At 45.0% G+C, this 20,323-nt stretch overlaps 2 protein-coding genes across 4 annotated transcripts in view; one reads left to right on the plus strand and one right to left on the minus strand.

Moving 5' to 3' along the window:
• Positions 1-20,323, minus strand: part of RBKS (ribokinase) — a 108,685-nt gene that overhangs the window by 67,632 nt on the left and 20,730 nt on the right. For all 3 annotated transcript variants that reach the window (XM_062209181.1, XM_062209183.1, XM_062209182.1), the window contains exon 2: positions 12,180-12,312. In XM_062209181.1, coding sequence (XP_062065165.1) covers positions 12,180-12,312 — 133 coding nt within the window. The remainder of the gene's footprint in view (positions 1-12,179; positions 12,313-20,323) is intronic.
• The window catches only part of BABAM2 (BRISC and BRCA1 A complex member 2), a 531,071-nt gene that overhangs the window by 3,959 nt on the left and 506,789 nt on the right, over positions 1-20,323 (plus strand). Inside the window, exon 2 of the mRNA XM_062209180.1 lies at positions 909-1,112. The gene's annotated coding sequence lies outside the window, so the exon portion shown is untranslated. The remainder of the gene's footprint in view (positions 1-908; positions 1,113-20,323) is intronic.

Here is a 20,323-nt window from a genome sequence, read left to right on the forward strand (position 1 = left end):
ACTGCACCCCCGGGCCACAGCAGAGAGCTGGCCTGGAAGAGGAGCAACCGGGACAGAATCTGGTGCCCCGACCAGGACTAGAATCCAGGGTGCTGGCGCCGCAGGCGGAGGATTAGCCTATTGAGCTGCGGTTCCAGCCAGGGTGGTACATTTTTAACGATCAGTGAACCTACATAAACACAACATTACCCAAGTTCCATAGTTTACATTGGTGCTACACATTCTGAGTTCTGACACATGTATGACATGTATGGTCATGTATTTACCGTCCTCGTATCCTACAGAAGAGTTTCACTGCCCTAAACATCCTGCATTTCACCTATTCATCCCTCTCTCTCCCTAATCCCTCACTTTTCACGGTGTCCATAGTTTTGACTTTGCAGAATGTCACAGAGCTGGAATCAGACAGCTTATAGCAAAATGCTCCCAACATTCCTCATGTCTTTTTGTGCCTTGGTAGCTCATTTCTTTTTAGTGCAGAATAATATTCCATTGTCTGGATGTAGCACAGTTTATCCATCCACTCACCTAAGGAAGAGCGTCTTGGTGGCTTCCAAGTTTTGGCAATTATGCCCAAGGGTACCATGAACAGCCGTGAGCAGGTGCTTATGTGAATGCTCTTCTATTTTTATTCTTAATTTTAACCAGCTGTCAATATTGAATATTAGGCGACAACATAAAAACACACAGGTTTCGAGAGGAACTTGAAAATCTGGGGTTCTGGTAACACTGGGTCCATGTTCCTACGAGGTCACCCAGTTGGAACTGAGAGGAGACTGTCCCAAGGATGGCACAGGCTCCCCCGTTCATCATGGCCCCCAGCTGGCCTCCTGCAGGTGCCATCGCCTGTGTGGCCACTGCAGACCTCGAGGCTTGGCCCCTCTAATGCGTACTTCTGTTTCCTACAGGAAAGCACTGTCCCTGTCCGGATCTCAGCCACTCCTGGTGTGGTGTGTTCTGCTCTGCAGAAAAGTGGATCTTTCTGGATATTTAAGAGAAAGGAACTGAGAGATTTACTTGGTCAAGAAGCCCAACGAGTGAAGATGAGAGTGCCTTGCTTTTGGACTGTCTAGAGCAGGCGTTGGAAAGCTTGTTTTGTAAAGGGCCACAGAGTGAGTATTTTAGGTTTTTGTGCTGTATGGTCTCTTGTGCAATTATTCAGTTCTGCCATTGTAGTATGAAAGCAGCCAAAGACAATCTGTACGCCAATGAGTGTGCTTGTTTTCCAATAAAATCTTATTTACAAAAATAGGCAGCAGGCAGCATTTGCCCCTTGGGCTTTAGTGTGCTGACCCCCGATTTCAATGCCATATATGAGACATTCTGTCCTCAAAGAACAACTCTCCCCATGTCTGGCCAAAATGCTGATCAGGTAATAATCTCAAATACCATATAATAATTTCTTTTTTTTTTTTTTTGACAGGTAGAGTTATAGACAGTGAGAGTGAGAGAGAGAGAGAGAGAGAGAGAGAGAGAGAGAGAGAGAGAGACAGAGAGAAAAGTCTTTCTTCTGTTGGTTCACTCCCCAAATGGCCAATATGGCCAGTGATGTGCCGATCTGAAGCCAGGAGCCAGGTGCCTCCTCCTGGTCTCCTATGCGGGTACAGGGGCTCAAGCACCTGGCCCGTCCTCCACTGCCTTCTTGGGCCACAGCAGGGAGCTGGACTGAAAGAGGAGCAACTGGGACTAGAACCGGTGCCCATATGGGATGCTGGAGCCACAGGCAGAGGATTAACCAAGTGAGCCACGGCGCTGGCCCCATAATTTCTTACTAGCAGCATTTCTGTCTATATGATGAGGAGTGTGCAACAGAGTGCTGTTACTGGGAGAGTTCCTGGTTGGAAGGAGCTCCTTTACCAAAGGCTTTCCACAGGGAAGGCTGGCCATTTATCTGCTTAAGTGCAAAAGTACCCAATTACATAGGCCAAAGATTCACACCAGAAACAAATTCTTTGTTCTCTCATCTTCTTTTATATTATTTAAAGATGTTACGTAGCTGGGAGAGAATGCTGTAGGGATTAGGAAAAGTCATGGGGGCCTGATACAAATTATAACAGAGACTATTGCCTTGCTTTTCTTTGCACAGTTTTACCCAGGCAAAATTGGTTAAAGGTGAACACCAAGGGCAGCCTTGATAAATGGAGGTGATAATATAAAACATGAGGAAGTACAGAGATTAGGAGGAATTGTCGTGGGGAGGAGAAACCAAAAAACCACCAGCTTCGCCTTCAAGAAGCTGATAAATATCAAAGGCTAAGAAGACACAGAGAGACAGCACAGCACCAGTGGCCTACTTAGCAAGGGCTTCGTGCCCAGGGTAACCCCATTTTGCAGGCTGGCTGCGCTTGTGTTCAGAGGCTGCAACAGCTGCTTGTCTTCTTTGCGCTTAGGGAAGTACCCGATTTGCGACATCTCTTAGTGATGACTATGGTTTGATTTACTCCAATAGGGATTTCCTGACAAAATACTTTTCTTTTGCTTTGATAGTCCCTGTTAAAAAGAAAAATCTGGTAACTTAAAAAACAATGGAAAAGTAATGACACTGCTGAGGATTCTCCATTAATTTTGCATTTCAGTCTTAGTGATACATTAGGAAATAAAAGCAGGGATACAAAGCCCGAGAATAGGGAGATGATGTTTTCACTCACGTAATGGAAGCCAGGAGTCCCCTCTCACCAGCTGCGTGATTTTGGGCAAGACACTTTCATTTTCTCTAGACCTCAGCTTCCTTATCTGGAGAGTCACACAGCGTGTGTGTGGTGAGGACAAAGTAATGTCCACGAAGGCACATATAAAGTGTCAGGGAGGGGGTGGGGCACTGGCCCTAGCAATTAAGAATGCCGGTGTCCCATACTGGAGTGCCTGGGTTTGCCTGCTGTCCTCACCCCTGCTAACGCTGACTCTGGGGAGCAGTGGTGATGGCCCTAGGAGTTGAGTTCCTGCCGACCATGTAGGAGACTTGCATTGAGTTTCTGGCTCCTGGCTTTTCCCTGGCCTAGCCATAGTTATCGTGGGCATTTGGAGGGGTGAACTGGCGTATGGGAGCTCTGTTTTTGATCAGTAGAAATTAAAAACAAAACCTGTAAAGGATTAAGCAAGGTTTCAGTGCTGTCACCGTCATCACGGCACCGGGCTGTGACTTGGCTTCCGCTCCTGGGAAATGGGGCAGAGCTACTGCTGCTGGGCCTCAATCTTTGAAGCTGCCTTCCTGCCCATCTGGGTCCAGTCCTCCTGGTGCTCCTCTTTGCCAACAGAAGGGCACTGATCACGGATGCAAGCATGTGGGTACATTACATTACTTTAAAATAGACTGCATCACTATTATTATCCTAATATCTCCATTAGGGACTTGTGTATTTAATACTGTTTAGTGCTACCATTAACCCTCTACTTTCATGAGAATAACCACCAATTGGGAGTATATCTGTGCCTTGGGAATAATCTTTAAGTTTTAAATGGATCTCCCTCACATATCAGAATACAGACAAAAAGCCATGGAGATCCAGACCTTGTTTAGAGGGTCTTCTCTTTCATTCTGTGCTGCAGGGTTGCACAAATCAAACCTGTAATGTTACACTATACAAATGCCGTATTCCCTATATCCCCATCCTCAAAACATTTCACACATTTATTTATCCTGGATTTACCTTAAAAAAAAGTTTAGAGAAATGCTTACTTCTTTTTCATTAATTTTTAAAAGATTTATTTATTTATTTGAAAGGCAGAGTTACAGAGAGTGGGGGAAGAGGGGAAGGGAGGGAGGGAGGGGGAGAGGGGGGAGAGAGAGAGAGAGAGAGAGAGAAAGAGAGAGGGAGGGAGGGAGGGAGGCAGAGGGAGAGAGATAAATTCTATCTGCGGGTTCACTCCCCAAATGGTTGCAGTGATTGCTACGCCAGGCCAAGCAGGAGTTTGGAACTCCATCCGAGTCTCCCATGTGGATGTAGGAGCCCAAGCAGGGGGGCCATCTTCTGCTGCTTTCCCAAGTGCAGTAATAGGGAGCTGCCTCAGAAGTGGAACAGACGGGGCTCAAACCAGTGCTCATAGGGGATGCTGGTGTTGCAGGCATCAGCTTAACCAGCTGCACCACAATACTGGTCCCTAAACTGCTTATTTCTGACTCAAATTTAAGCTTTTTTTTTGGACAGGCAGAGTTAGTGAGAGAGAGAGACAGAGAGAAAGGTCTTCCTTCCGTTGGTTCACCCCCCTAATGGCCACTATGGCCAGTGTGCTGCGCCGATCCAAAGCCAGCAGCCAGGTGCAGAGCCCAAGCACTGGGGCCATCCTGCACTGCCCTCCCTGGCCACAGCAGAGAGCTGGAAAGGAAGAGGAGCAACTAGGACAGAATCCGGTGCCCCAACTGGGACTAGAACCCAGGGTGCTGGCGCCGCAGGCAGAGGATTAGCCTAGTGAGCCGCGGCGCTGGCCTAAGCTTCTTTCCCTGTTGTTGGGAACTGATAGCCAGCAAATGGAGTAGAATCCACGCAAAGGTTCACTTACTTCCTGCCACTGAGTGAGGACCTTGGAAACATGGGAGGTGCCTGCAGTAAGAAGGGCCCTGGCAAAGGCAGGCTCCCAGGTAGCTCTGAGCCTTCTCCCTTTTCCCGGTCATGCTTTGGTTATCAAATTGATAGGGAAACTTTAAATGTAAGCATCTTGGCCACGAGGCAAATGGTGCATATGGGAGTCAGGAAACTTGGAATCTAATTTCAGTTCTGCCATTATCACGCTAATTAAAATTCCTTACATTTTGCCTCAAATTGTTCCATCTGAGACAGGCTGTAGGGGGGGACTGGTGTGAGTTCTCTCTGGCAGAAAACCAATGGTTCTCAACCTTGGCCGCATATTAGCATCTCCTGGGGGAGCTTATAAACCCCTGCTGGCTTTGTGCAGGTGCGACTGTGGCAGGCTCCTCAGGTGATTCCAGTGTGCGGCCCAGGGCAGGGACCACTGGATTGCAGGATCGAAGGGCTGAGGTCTGTCAGCTTGTCTGTGAGGGAGAGGTGAAGGCAGGCGCGCAGTCCCGGTTGGTGTTACGCAGTAAAGCACGGAAGTAGGCCAAGGGGAAGTGTGGCGGGCAGAGTCTGAGGAGCGGTTAGGCCCCAACGTGGGCATCAAGATGCTGCACAGCTGGAAGGATTTCCTTGGCTCCTGTTTGCTGACCTCCATCTCAAAGTAAGTGGCCCAGCTTCCTGCCCTTTGCTTTTTTTTTTTTTTTTTAATTATTTAATTACTTGAAAGGCAGAGAGACAGATTTTTCCATCCACCTTTGAGTTTATTTCCCAAACGTCTACAACAGCTTGGGCTGGGGCTGGTTGAAGCCAGGAGCTCAGAATTCATTTTGGGCCTCCCATGTAGGTGGCAGGAACCAAAGTCCTGGGGCCATCACCTGCTCCTCCTGGGGTGTGCATTGGCAAGAAGTTGGAACTGGAAACAGGATCCAGTACTGTGATATGGCTGTCCTAAGTGGTGTCTTGACTGCTGTGTCAAATGCCCCCTCCCCTTTGCTTCTTTACCTCTATCTTTCTAAAACTCCTTTTTGTTGAGAGTAATTAGATTTCTCTTTCCAGAGTGGTCGGTGGAAAGGCGTTATTAAACTCATATCCTCACTTGACTGTGTTAAAACATAACGTGAGTGCATGTTCATGGCTGTTCCTTTCCCTCACTTCTCTGAAGTCCTTTCTTCTCTCCATCTACTCAAACCTTATCTTTTTTTTTTTTTTTTAAGATTTTATTTATTTATTTGAGAGGTAGAGTTAGAGAGAGAGAGAGAGAGAGAGAAAGGGCTTCCATCCACTGGTTCACCCCCCAGTTGGCCGTGACAGCTGGAGCCGAGCGGATCCAAAGCCAGGAGCTTCCTCCAGGTCTCCCACGTGGGTGCAGGGGCCCAAGCACTTGGGCCATCTTCTGCTTCCCCAGGCCACAGCAGAGAACTAGATTGGAAGTGGAGCAGCCAGGACTAGAACTGGCGCCCACATGGGGTGCTGGCGTCACAGGTGGAGGACTAACCTACTGCCCACATAGCGGGCCCCTTACCTGGTTTTCAAGCATCAACTTAAGGTCGACCTTTCCTACTCTGTGGCTCTTATTAGTAATTTCATTTATAGGCCTCCTACAGCATTCCGAATCAATACCAGAATTAAGCCCCATCTTAAACTGTTTGCCATTGCATATTTGTTAGCCTAGTTTTCCTAACAGTTTACTAGAGATTGTAGCTTGGAATATATTAATCCCTCCCCAGTTAAGAGTGTTCCATAGGATCAGATCATCTTAGTTGTCCTTTTGTACATTTTCCTTGGCACTAGAACTTTCAGTAATGATGAAATGTTCCACATCTATGCTGTCCAACACAGAAATCAAAAAAGACGCATTATACAGCCTGTATGACTGAGGCATTCCATTTAAAATTTTATTTTAATTACATTTAGACCGAAATATCCACGTGTGGCTGGTGGCTACTGGGTCTGACAGTGCAGCAAGGCTCATGAAAAACAAGAGGGCTTTGGCCGGCGCTGCGGCTCACTAGGCTAGTCCTCCGCCTGCGGTGCCGGCACCCCAGGTTCTAGTCCTGGTTGGGGCGCCGGGTTCTGTCCTGGTTGCTCCTCTTCCAGTCCAGCTCTCTGCTGTGGCCCAGGAAGGCAGTGGAGGATGGCCCAAGTGCTTGGGCCCTGCGCCCGCATGGGAGACCAGGAGGAAGCACCTGGCTCCTGGCTTCCGATTGGTGCAGTGCACCGGCCGTAGCTGCCATTTGGGGGGTGAACCAATGGAAAAAGGAAGACCTTTCTCTCTGTCTCTCTCTCACTGTCTAACTCTGCCTGTCAAAAAATAAAATAAAATAAAAAACAAAAAACAAGAGGGCTGGGTTTATGAGGAACAAGAGCATTTCAAGCCATTTTGTGACTCTCCAGTTCTTGTGGGCTCTAATGAACAGCTTGTTGAGAAGAGTAAGTTGTATTTGTTGTCATACAACCAAAGCTGGCAGCCACTCTTCTAGAGAACTTCTTATTCACTGTTCAACTTGTCATTTGTGGCTTCATCATAGAGATACAAGAATACAGAAAACTCCTGCTGGTTATTTCCATCCCAGATAAAGGGATATTTACCTTAACAATGGCCTTTAATTTACAAAGTGAATGCGATGACAGTTATCAGGCCTGGCTAACAGAAGATGGTGGTCATCTACTTATTTTCTTTCCTTTCTACCATTTCTTGCTGTGGAAAGTGTACAGTTCTCGGTAGAGTCATTGGCTCCTTCCCCTATGTTAGGATATCCGGCCAGAGGTGCCAATCACTACTGACAAGGAGATCCAGGCCAGCTGTCTTCAATCAGGTTCAGGAAGGACAGATTTCACTTCATTATGTAGTACCTAGAAAGACCTGGTGACTCATTTTTGATCTTTGAAAATGAAAATTGAACATGTGATCAGCTGATTCTCCCACAGTGATCTAGCACAGAAGTTACCTTTTTGGTTAAGATGATGGGTGCTCTCAAATCCTTCTTTTTAAGCTATCTGAGGCAAAGGTCTACCTCCCCCTTTTTTTCTTGTTTTCAATTCTTTCTGAGCTAATAATTTTGTAAAATACAATAACAAATAAGACCAAAAGTCATATAAAATAAAAACTCAATTTATTGTCACTATTACATTCAACTGTTAGTAAACTGCTAAACAAATAATTCTAATGGCTTATTTTCCTTTTCTTATTGTCCTGAACAGTGGCAACTTGCAGCCTGGCACCAGCCTGAGGTTAGGAATTCATGTAGCCCTGGCCTAAAATGCTGCCTCTGTTACACAACCCAATGCCTGACCTTTCTGAAGGGAGAAGAGATGGCCGTGGGTACTAGAGAGTTCAGACAGCCTCATGTTCGAAGGAAGAAAGAACGTGGAATTGTTGAAAGTCCTCTCACTTTACTGATTCCTGTTCTGGTCATCTTGGTCCATGCCTTTGTGGCTTCTGTTCACTTGCACAGAAAGCAAGGACTCTGGGCTCATCCTGGGCCACTGCACCTTGATATCTGTATTCAACCTGGTCCCCTTCGGTGCCAGTTTAAAAAAAAAACAAAAAACAACTATTATTTATTTGAAAGGCAGAGATCCAGAATGAGAAAGATAGAGAAATCTTCCAACAATTGATTCACTTCCCAAATGATCAAAATGTCCAGGGCTAAACAAGGAGCCTGGAACTCATTCCCCCATTGGTGGCAAGGATCCAAGAACTTGAGCTATCACCTGCTGCCTCCTTAGGTGTGCATCAGTAGGAAGCTAGAATGAGAAGCAGAGCCAGCACTCGAATCCAGACACTCTAATGTGGGGTGCAGGTGTCCCAAGGCGCAGCTAAATGCCCCTTCCCTGCCAGCTGCCAGTTTTTGAAGTATAGAAATAACTCCCTCCTGTCTAAGATTTGACCTAATGGAGTGGAGGAAAAGGAAACACTTAAATCAGGTGAATTCTTGTGAAAGATGTCCTAATAGGCGACTTGCTGTGGGACTAAGACTTTCATTTTCTACAATATATGCCTGAATTTTTTATCTGAAAATTTTGTCTCCAGTTATTACTGGACCATATCCTTGGCCCATGATTCAGTTGAATACTGACTACATAATTCTTAGCTACTTGAAGTGTTTCATTATACATGTGTTGCTGTATAAATACTGATGTAACTCTTGCCTAATATTCTTTGTCAAACTGTCTTATCAAATGTTTCTCCCTAGCTCAACATGAGATGTTTTCCCTGTGCCATCAAACAATCCTACTTCATCAGAGCTTGAATTCTAGTTTGCTATGGGGCAGCAGTAGGTACAATACTGTTGCTAAGAAAACCATGGGGAATTTTCTACCTGTCTTTCATTTGTTCCATCTGTTCAGTTTTATCTCAAGTAATTTCATGATTTTGGTTTCTACTTAGAAGTTGTCATCTTTAAAAAACTGCTATAGAGCAAGTTTGGCCAATATATATATACTTCACGATGGAAAAATATGATCAATGGATAGATAACTTTACAAACCTGTATTACTTTTCTTTTTAATAAGTCTAAGGACTCAGTGCTGTGGTAAGTAGGTAAAGTCACTGCCTGCAGTGCCAGCATCCCATATGGGGGCTGGTTCGAGTCCTGACTGCTCCACTTCCAATTCAGCTCTCTGCTATGGCCTGGGAAAGCAGTGGAAGATGGCCCAAGTGCTTTGGCCCCTGAACCAGTGTGAGAGACCTGGAAAAAGCTCCTGGCTTCTGGCTCCTGGCTCCAGATCAGCCCAGCTCCAGGTGTTGTGGCCATTTGGGGAGTGAACCAGTGGATGGAAAACTCTCTGCCTCTGTCTCTCTGTAACTCTGCCTTTCCAATAAATAAGTAGATCTTAAAAAAAAAAAAAAGAATATTATGCACTTTTTTTTTCTTTTTTTCTTTTTGACAGGCAGAGTGGACAGTGAGAGAGAGAGAGAGACAGAGAGAAAGGTCTTCCTTTCCCATTGGTTCACCCTCCAATGACCGCTGCGGCCGGTGCACTGAGCTGATCCGAAGCCAGGAGCCAGGTGCTTCTCCTGGTCTCCCATGGGGTGCAGGGCCCAAGCACTTGGGCCATAGCAGAGAGCTGGCCTGGAAGAGGGGCAACCGGGACAGAATCCAGTGCCCCGACCGGGACTAGAACCCAGTGTGCCGGCGCTGCAGGCGGAGGATTAGCCTAGTGAGCCGCAGCGCCGGCCCTGCTTCAGTTTTTAAATACATCCATGTCTAAAGGGCCTAGGTTATGTAAGGCAAGTTATCCTGGACAGGTTTTAGCTGAAGTCATGTTTTCTCATCCTCTCCTCTGCACCCCATGCTACGTCCCATGGAGGGACTAAGCATTAGATGCATACATCAGGAGCACAGCAGATGTGTAGAATTGTACAGCTGCTCACAGAAACTATCACACATAGCCCAGAACAAAAAGATACCACCTTACTTCATCAGCCCCCTAAATGGAACCTTTCTCAAAATACAGCCTTCTGCCTTCTGTTCCTCTTCTACTTGTATAGTTTCATGATTCATTTCCCAAGTTCATTTCCATAATCCAAATATTTCTATGTTGTGTGACTCTCTTTGCCTCAAATTCAACAGACCAAAAATACAACCCATCTCCAAATCTTGAACTTGGATGATGTCCCAGGGGACAGCCAATCTTGACAACAATGGCTCCATGAATAGCTTCCATACAGCTTCGAGAAGGAAGGTTCTCTACTCTTCTCCTTCCATGTCTCCAGCTCTAGAGAACTCTGCTTTTCTCAGAATAGCTATTTGGAGTACCCAGCTTCTTCTTCTTTTTTTTTTTTTTTATTTGACAGATAGAGACAGAGAAAGACTTCTTCCTTCCATTGGTTCATCCCCCAAATGGCCGCCATATGGCTGGTGCCGCGCCGATCCGAAGCCAGGAGCCAGGTGCTCCTTCCTGGTCTCCCACGTGGGTGCAGGGGCCCAAGCACTTGGGCCATCCTCCACTGCCTTCCCGGGCCACAGCAGAGAGCTGGACTGGAAGAGGAGCAACCGGGACCAGAACCCGTCGCCCATATGGGATGCTGGTGCTACAGGCGGAGGATTAACCAAGTGAGCCACGGCGCCGGCCCCTGGAGTACCCACCTTCTAACATCAATTCAATGTCCAGGTTTTCCTAGCCAGGAAACTGTATCATCCTCTTTCCAATTCCCAAGTCCCTTTAAGTCGGCACCATCTCATTATTCCGCAAACCCTTCATATCTAATCAAGTATGAGATGGGTCAGGCTCGGAGGAGTTTTTATCAGCCCCCTCCCACAGCCCTAGAACACAATAAATTGCTAAATTTTTTGATGTTTTAAATCAAGAGCTCAACTTAGACAATGAATGCTGAGTTTCATGTGATGTTTTTGACCAAATAGCCATAGGAGAATTATATCATGTTAAACACAGGTTAGAAATAAGCCACAGTTCATGAGCAGAAAAAGCGACAACTGGGCAGATTATCCATCATTTTTAGACTCCTGCTGAGAAAAGAGTGCTGTATGCAGTGGGAAATGGCATTTCAGGGGCCTTTTGGCAAGGTTTACACAGTTTACAGGAGAGAGCTCATTCTTTGTAAGTTTCTTGTTTTTTGTTAGCCTTTACTGAGTAGCCCCTGTCAGTTTCCCTAAAAAATAAAAAACAAACCGCAGACAAAAACAACAAAAATCTACCTTTTCAGTTACACACCAATGCTAAAATTTCATGAAAGATGTGAAATGGAACCTTTGGCAGCCAATATCATTTGCTTTATTTCCCCTTTATTTTAGTAGGATGGACAGCAGTAGCAATCCTGGGTGTTACATAGCAACTATGCTGTAAGACTAGTTATGTGTTGTTTACTGAGGCCCGAATTCCTCTCTGATCTAGGGTACAGCATTAGAAAAAAAAAAAAAAGAAAGAAAATGACTGAGAGATGAATAAACCTCTCTTGTTAGACTAAGTTTGCAAAAGCTGTGTTGCTGCCGTGAAACCTGCTACAGTGACTCACGTGGTTGTTTAGAGGCTGGACTACAGAAACCCATCGAAGGAAGTGAGCTGCCCTCGCTTCTCACACTCCAGTTACAAATGCATGACATTCAGGGAACGCAGCATTAAGTTATTTGAGGACTGCTGCTTCTCACAAGATTCAGCGAGGTGCACTGATATCAAGGACAAGGACGATTACCCTCTGATATTTAGATCTTTCCAAACAATGAGTTTCCAAAATAGTTGAAAACAGGGACTCAAACAAGAACATGCAGACACAGGTTCACAGCCACTGATCACAACACTGAAAAGGTGGACACGGCCCGGGTGTCCATCAATCCATTCACACACAGATAAAGAAACTGTGGTACTCCCAGACAAGGGAATGCAGCCATTGGGAGTTCCAACACATGACACCAGGGGATGGACCTCAGAACCAGCATGCCAAGTCAAAGAAGCTTGGCTGAAAATGTCACCTGTCTCATTTACATGAAATATGCACAACAGATAAATCTAGAGACAGCAGAGGGTTTTACTCTGGAACGTTGGCAGCGTTCTGAGACTGGATAGAAACGTGGCTGCGTGGCAGTGCGAATGTACTAAATGCCACTGAAATGTTCACTTTAAAATACCAAACAAAGTCAAAACATTAAACTCAAGTCTTGAAAATCGATTCTTGCCTCTGGCATCCTCTCCATATATTGCACTTACCTTGCACACCATCGATGTCTTTGCTCCAAGTCTAGCAGCTTGGACACACTGGTTGGCACCTTTCCCTCCAAAGCCAACAAAAAACTTATGTCCGTGGATGGTTTCTCCGATTTTTGGCAAACGAGAAGTAAGACTGTTATAATTTAAGAAGAGAAGAAGGGAAGAACATTGGTAAATGCAGTCAATTTAAGTTCTTTAAGAGGCGGGGTTGTCTGATGGAGCTGTACCTAGTCTTAACAGTTAGGATAGGAAGCAAAGGCAGGAAAGATGACCTTTCCCTTTAAGGCGACAGGCAGGAGTCTGCATAATTATCAAGAATGCATCTCCCTGCAGGTGGATGTCTGGCCCTGTGGTTAAGATGCCAGTATTCCATGTCTGAGAGCCTGGGTTTGATAGCCAGCTCTGGCTCCTGATTTCAGCATCCAGCCAACACAGTCCCTCCGGGTCTCCCACGTGGGTGCAGGGGCCCAAGCACTTGGGCCATCGTCTACTGCTTTCCCAGGCCATAGCAGAGAGCTGGATTGGAAGTGGAGCAGCTGGGCCTCGAACCGATGCCCATATGAGATGCCGGTGCTTCAGGACAGGGCGTTAACCTGCTGTGCTACAGTGCCGGCCTGATATAAGTTTCTAAACAAACAAACATATTTGGTGGCTTATTGATGGTGGCGTATTGATTTCCTCTACCCCTACGGACCCAATGACCAGATTCAATAATCATGAGCTTAGAGCTAATCTTGTTCCATCTGCACCTTCATCAACTTCTCCAAGAACTAAAGATTCTTACTATGATGCTACAGTGTCAAATGAGGCATGAGGTAAAGGAAAAGTGTCATCCTGGGTCTCTCATGACATTAAAGATGCAAGATGTAAGGAAACAAAATCGTTGAAAAAAAAAGTTTCATTTTATTTGAAAGGCAGAGAGACAGAGATGAGAGAGACAGCGATTGAGAGACCATCTTTCATCTGCTGGTTCACTCCCCAAATGCCTCCAACAGCCAGGGTTGGGCCAGGCTGAAGCCAGGAGCCTAGAACACAATCTGAGCCTCTCACATGAGAGGCAGGGACCCAATTTCTTGAGCCATCACCTGCTGCCTGTCAGAGTTGCACTAGCAGGAAGCTGACGTGGAAGCAGAGCTGGCAATTGAACTCAGGCATGCTGGCTTGGGATATGGGCTTCCCAAGCCGTGTCTTAACCACTAAGCCAAATGCCTGCTCCAGGAACCAAGATCTTTGAAGGCTGGAAGGAAATGACTGGCTTTAAAATGCAAGAGGAGTCCTGGGTACAGGGTCAAGTGAAGACTGGCTCGGGCCACAAAACACTGGCTTTACTGCCACAAAGAAGTGGAGGAAACAAAGGCCAGGTGGAGTAGGGCAGAGAGAGGGCAGGTGTGACCAAAAAGATTAACTAGCTTTAGATAAGAAAGGCCAGGAGATAAATCTGCGGTGGTAAATTGAGAACGACACTGTAGCAGATTAAAAATTCATATTAATTTGATACATAGGCTGTCATCCATCTGATGCCAACATCTTAGAGTAACAGAACAATGCCAATTTCACAGCCATTTGCCATGACACATAACTCATACTAAGAACACGTGGCTGTTTCAGGAAAGGCCAAGTTCAACTTGTGAACCTTCTCCATGCAGTTCTGGAAGAGTCAATAAACTGGGCTGAACTACCCCATTTCCTAGCAGTGCACTGTCAAATATGGATATTTGACATTCAAAAGACTCATCAATAATTTGAAAACATCCCACTCCTCCCCTTTTCAATTCTATTTTTATCTTGGATTCTAAATGCATTTATGGTTCTGATGAAAAAAATATACATCTAGAAGGTTCACTTCTGAAAAAGGTACTCAATCAAGAGAAAAATGGTTTTAATGTAATGTTATTATCCTGTCATTTAATTTAGCAATGACAAGTGATGATGAGATTTTGATTTGCATCAGAAATCTTAAACATTTTAGGATTCTGTTATGAACAGGCAATGATGAGTAATCTGTGTGATTGAGTAACTATGTGAATTCTTGGCTTATTGATGCTGCTACAAACAACACTCATAACAACCTCAAAAAGGGAAAAATAATCTAATATGGCTAAAAACAGGCCAAATAACTTAATTAGCAAGACTGTCACTAAAGAAAACTTATGACTTCCATTATTTTTAAACCTAAATCTGGGTCACAATTCACTGGTTCGAGTCAAATTTATTTTTTATTATCAATGTGGGATATCATGAAAAATATGTCACCAGATTATTCAGGGGATGTGTATATATGTGGGGGAGGGTGAAATCAGGGTTACACAATGTACGTGTGTGTGTGTGTGTGTGTGATGTGCAAGCAGATGGCTGCGATTTCAACTCATTTCTAAATAACTTATATTAACACGAGCACTGTATTAATTCAGCCATCACTGGCATTCATCACCCCTTTTGTATTTTACTATTTTGTTTCCTTTTCCTTCGGCATCTTTTCTTTTATCTCTTTTCTTCCCTCAGCTGTAGTAGACCTTCTCTGCATGAAGTCAGGGGCCAAGTGTGTTCTGTTCTCCATTGTAGCTAAAGTGCCTGTCGCATGGCATGAGATGAATAGATACTTGCTGACTGAATGAATCTTTCCAAGAGTCTCTCTTTGTCTCTTCCATGCCTCCACTGCACAGCGTCCACTCTTCTACGTGAGGAGGTAGGGGGGTTAATTAGGGCCATGGTGATTCTGACTGTGCAGTTGTCCACCAAAAGCAAGTGCATGTTTGACCAGGTCTTGCTCACTGCATTCCAAATATTAGCAGCATTCCTTTGCCACAGAACTGTGACAGTGAGTACCACTCATATCATCATTCCTTCACTCATGCATTAACTCAACAAAATGTTGATTCAGTGTTTTCCAATGTTCCTCCTACAGGGCGAAATCAACCAGCCCTGAAACAATTAATAGATGAGTGAAAAAAGAATGTTACTGAACAAGGAGATTATTATGATCTGATTCATGTCTTTTAAAAGGAAGAATATTTATGTTTCTGTTCTCATAGGATAGGTAAATGTGTGCAAAGTGTATTGTTAATAACAAGTGTACACAGGGAAGGGTAGGGAGCAGAATTTCATGTTTTGCTCTGTATCCTTAGCATGTAAGTGTATACAGCAAGGATACTCTGGGTGGGATACTATGGGCTAATACTTGTCATTACTTCGTATTTTGCCACCTGGGATCATTTTCCAGCCATTAGTGCTTTGTGGGTGCCAGCTGGCTTCTTGCAGGTGCAACCCAATAGGGCCCCACCCAAGGCTGCACTTCTCCCACTCCACAGCTTGTTTCCCAGTGAGATTTCTTAAGGCTGTGCTGGAAGAATTGAGCAACCGCTTGCCTGCCAGAGTCACCAACTCTGTGAAGCCTCTTTGTATAGGCTCTTCCTCCTTCCCTGTTGAACTTCCCTGTCCCTTGCTCTTGCTTCCCGGATTATAGGACTGGGTAAAATTTGCACACATAAGCTCTTACGCTCTGCTTTCTGTTGAACCCAGACTAAGACAGTTGACTGTGCTGTTTTTTTTTTTTTTAAAGATTTATTTAGTTATTTGAAAGTTACAGAAAGGAAGAGACAGAGAGGCAGAGAGAGATCTTAAATCCGCTGGTTCATTCCCAAATGGCCACAATGGACAGTGCTGGGCCAGGCCAAAGCCAGGAGCCAAGAGCTTCTTCTGGGTCTCTCACATGAGTGCTGAGGCCCAAGGACTTGGGTCATCTTCTGCTGCTTTCCCAGGTGCACTAGCAGGGACCTGGATTGGAAGTGGAGCGGCCAGGTCTCAAATTGGCGCCCATATGGGAAGCTGGTGTCGCTGGCGGTGGCTTTGCTTGCTATGCCACAATGCTGGCCCCTGCCTGCCTTTTTCTTTTTCTTTTCTTTTCTTTTTTTTTTTTAGAAAACTGAAGAGTCAGAAGACAAGGGAAATTCTTCTCACAAATGACCAGAAGCATTTCTGAACTACAAATCCTCACTTTGATTTGGACTTTCCTTTTTCCTCATTGGAATCATGAAATTATGTTCAGGTTCAATAAGGGACATGCAGAAAGCACCGAAAGCACCATCCCCTGGACAAAAGCTTTATAATTTTTTGCTCTAATTCAAACATGAGTGCCAAAGACAAAGTACTCAAAGGAAAAAACAAGGAAGCAGTACTAATAGAAATAAACTGTTGCTGACTTTTAAAAATAAGCATATTTAGATTTTTTAAGCTGACATATAAAAACTACATATTTATGGGGTACTGTGTGTTGTTTTAATATACCTCGTATACACTGATGTATCTACCAAGTAATGTTCAAATAAGGGTAAACGTTTGTCTCCTCAACCATCTGTCATTTCATTGTGAAAACATTCAAAATCCTTGGTTCTACTTTTTATTAGAGAAATATACAGTACATTATCATCATCTACACTTGCCATACTTTGCAGCAGAACACAAGAACTTTCTACCCTTATCTGAGTGTAATTTGGTGGCCATTAATCAACCTTTCCCCATGCATCCCTCTCCTTCCCCTCCCCAGACTCTGGGAACTTCTAGATCAACTTCTGTAGCTCCATTTATGAGTGAGATCACACAGTCCTTGGCCTTCTGTGTTGGGCTTATTTCACTTACGGCAATGACCTCCACATTTCCTGCTTTGCTGGCTAGCATTCCATTACAGACATGTCCATTCATCTGATGATGGGCAGTCACGTTGTCTCTACTTCTTGGCTATCATGAACAGTGATGCAGAGATCTGGGGTGCAGACACCTCTTTGACAGAGTGATTTAATTTCCTTTAGAAATGCACTCAGCAGGACTGCTGGATCACATACATGACAGTTCTATTTTTAATGATTTGAGGAGCCTCCTGTAACTGTTTTCCATCTCCACCTACAATGCGCATGGGTCCTTTTCTTCACATCCTCACTAGACTTTTTTTTTTTTTTAAGATTTATTTATTTATTTGGAAGGCAGAGCTATAGACCTTGTATCTTTTCATAATAGCCCATCTACCCAGAGTGAGGTAATACACTCCTCATTGTGGTTTTGATTTGCACTTCTCTAATGATTAATGACACTGAGCATTTTCTTGAAACAGTTGAGAAAAGAAAGAAGGGGCATCCAAATTATAAAGGAAGAAGTCAAATTATCACTGCATATAATAAGATCCTTTATTTATATATACATATATATATATAATAACCTTTTTTTCCTTTTAAAAAAAGATTTATTTATTTATTTGACAGGTAGAGTGTCAGACAGTGAGAGTGAGAGACAGAGAGAGAGCTCTTTCATCCACTGGTTCACTCCCCACATGGCTGAAATGGCCGGAGCTTGGCTGTTTTCCAGGTTTCTCACGTGGGTGCAAAGGCCCAAGCATTCCGGCCATCTTCTTCTTCTGCCATCCCAGGCCACAGCAGAGAGCTGGATCAGAAGAGGAGCAGCCAGGACTAGAACTGGCACCCATATGGGATGCTGGCACTGTAGGCAGCTTTATCCACTATGCCACAGGGCAGGCCCCAGATGACAAGATCTTACACACAGAAAACCTCAAATGTAGACCATTTGTATGTCTTCCTTTGAAAAATGTCTGTTTTGATCTCCTTCCCATTTCAGTTGGATTATTTATGTCTTTGCGTTCGAGTTGAACTCCTTATACATTCTGGTTATTAATCCCCTGGCAGATGTACAGCTTGCAAATATTTTCTACCATTCTGCCACTCGGTTGACTTTCTTTTTTTTTTATTTTTTTTATTTTTTATTTTTTTTATTTTTTGACAGGCAGAGTGGACAGTGAGAGAGAGAGAGACAGAGAGAAAGGTCTTCCTTTGCCGTTGGTTCACCCTCTAATGGCCGCCGCGGTAGCGCGCTGCGGCCGGCGCACCGCGCTGATCCGAAGCCAGGAGCCAGGTGCTTATCCTGGTCTCCCATGGGGTGCAGAGCCCAAACACTTGGGCCATCCTCCACTGCACTCCCTGGCCACAGCAGAGAGCTGGCCTGGAAGAGGGGCAACCGGGACAGGATCGGTGCCCCGACCGGGACTAGAACCCGGTGTGCCGGCGCCGCAAGGCGGAGGATTAGCCTGTTGAGCCACGGCGCTGGCCTTCGGTTCACTTTCTACACAGTTTTGTTTACTGGACAGTGTGGTGGAATGAGGAGGTGAAAAGGTCATGCCAAGATGGCCACTGACAACAGAAACTGCCTGGCAACAGGCCGTGATTGGATGGCTTTGGAAACTACATGACAACAGAGCCTGACTGACAGCAGGCAGTGATTGGATGGTTTCAGAAACTGCCTGGCAACAAGAGCCTGCCTGGCAACAGGCTGTGATTGGTTAGGGCATATTTGCTCCTTGACCGGATTGGCTGCCTTGACTATATAAGCAGCTGTAGCAACTGAACTAAACGAGTCTGTGGGCTGCTCGCCTCAGGCCTGCTTTCACCCGACTCCTGGGGTCTGTGTGGTGACTCCGCACCTCTTGCCCCCACCACGCTCCTCCTCTCAGAAGAAATTAACCACAACAGGACAGCTTTTTAGTTAGTTGAAAATTCTTTTTTCTCCTTTTTTTTCCCCCCTGTGCTTTCGGGGTCTAATTAAAAAAATCCTTGCCTATTCCAATGACCTGAGACATTTCTCCTATGCTTTCCTCTAGTGGTTTCAGGTCTTTTGTTCATACCGAATTTTTGTATATGGTGGAGGATTAGGGTCTAGTTTCATTCTTCTGCATATAGATATCCAATCGCCCCAGCACCATCTATGGAAGACTGTCCTTTCTCCAGTGTGTACACTTAGTAGCTTTGTCAAAGAGCAGTCAATACCTCCTGCTTTGTTCTTTTGCTTAAGGTTGCTTTGGCTTATTGGGGTTTTTTGGTGGTTCCACACAAATTTTAGCATTGTTTTTGTGGTTCTGAGGAATACATCATTGGTATTTGGTGGAATTGTATTGGATCTACATATACATGGTTTAAGGTGGTATGAACATTTTAATGATATTTTTGATTCTCCCAGTACAGGAACACAGGATGTCTTTCCATTTCTTTGTTTCCTTCCCAATTTCTTTCATCAATATTTTATAGTTTACATTGTAGAGCTATTTTACCTCTTTAGTTAAATTTATTCCTAGGTTTTTTGTTTCTTCTTCTAAAATAATTGTTTATTTGAAACATAGAGTTACGAAGAGAGAGAGGAGAGACAGAGAGACAGAGAGATAGAGAGAGATCTTCCATTCATTCACTTGGTTAGGGTCTATGCCCTAACCAATCACAGCCTGTTGCCAGGCAGGTTCACTGGTTCACTCCTCAAACGGCCACAACAGCTAGGGCTGGGCTGGCTGAATCCAGGTGCTAGAAGCTTCTTCTAGGTCTCACATGTGGGTGCAGGAGTCCAAGCACCTGGGCCATCTTCCGCTGCTTTCCCAGATGCACCAATAGGGAGCTGGATTGGAAGTGGAGCAGTGGGATTTGAACCAATGTCATATGGGATGGCAGTGCTGCAGGCCTTGGCTTTAACTCATTGTGCCACAGCACTGGCCCCTTTATTCTTTTCTTTTTAAAAGTTATTTATTCATTTGAAAGGCAGCGTTACAGAGGCCTTGGGTGGGGGTGGGGTGGAGTGAGAGACAGATGGAAATCTTCCATCCACTGGTTCACTCCCTAAATGGCTGCAACTGCCAGGGCTGGGTCAGGCTGAAGCTAGAAGCCTGGAACTCCATCCAAGTCTCCCATTTGTGTGGCAAGGGTCCAAGTACCTGGGACATTGTCCGCTGCTTTCTCAGGTGTATTAGCAGGGAGTTGGATTGGAAGTGGAACAGCCAAGACTTGAACCATTGCTCAAATGGGATGCCAGCATCTTGGCAGTTTAATCCACTGCACCACAATAGTCCCTATTCCCAGGTATTTTATTTTTGTAGCTATTGGGAATGGGATTGCTTTCTTGATTCTTTTCTTGAAGAGTTATTTATTGGAAATCCAGAGTGAGCAAGCAAGCGAGAGCGAGAGATTGATTCCATTCCCTGGTTTATACCCAAATGTTCACAACAGCTGTTGGTGGACCAGGCTGCAGCCAGGAGCTCCATCCTGGTCTCCCACATAGGTGGCAGGGGCCCAAGTACTTGGGCCATTTTCTGCTGCCTTCCCAGG

The sequence above is a fragment of the Lepus europaeus genome, chromosome 13 (assembly GCF_033115175.1).
Source record: "Lepus europaeus isolate LE1 chromosome 13, mLepTim1.pri, whole genome shotgun sequence".
Classification (NCBI taxonomy): Eukaryota; Metazoa; Chordata; class Mammalia; order Lagomorpha; family Leporidae; genus Lepus; species Lepus europaeus.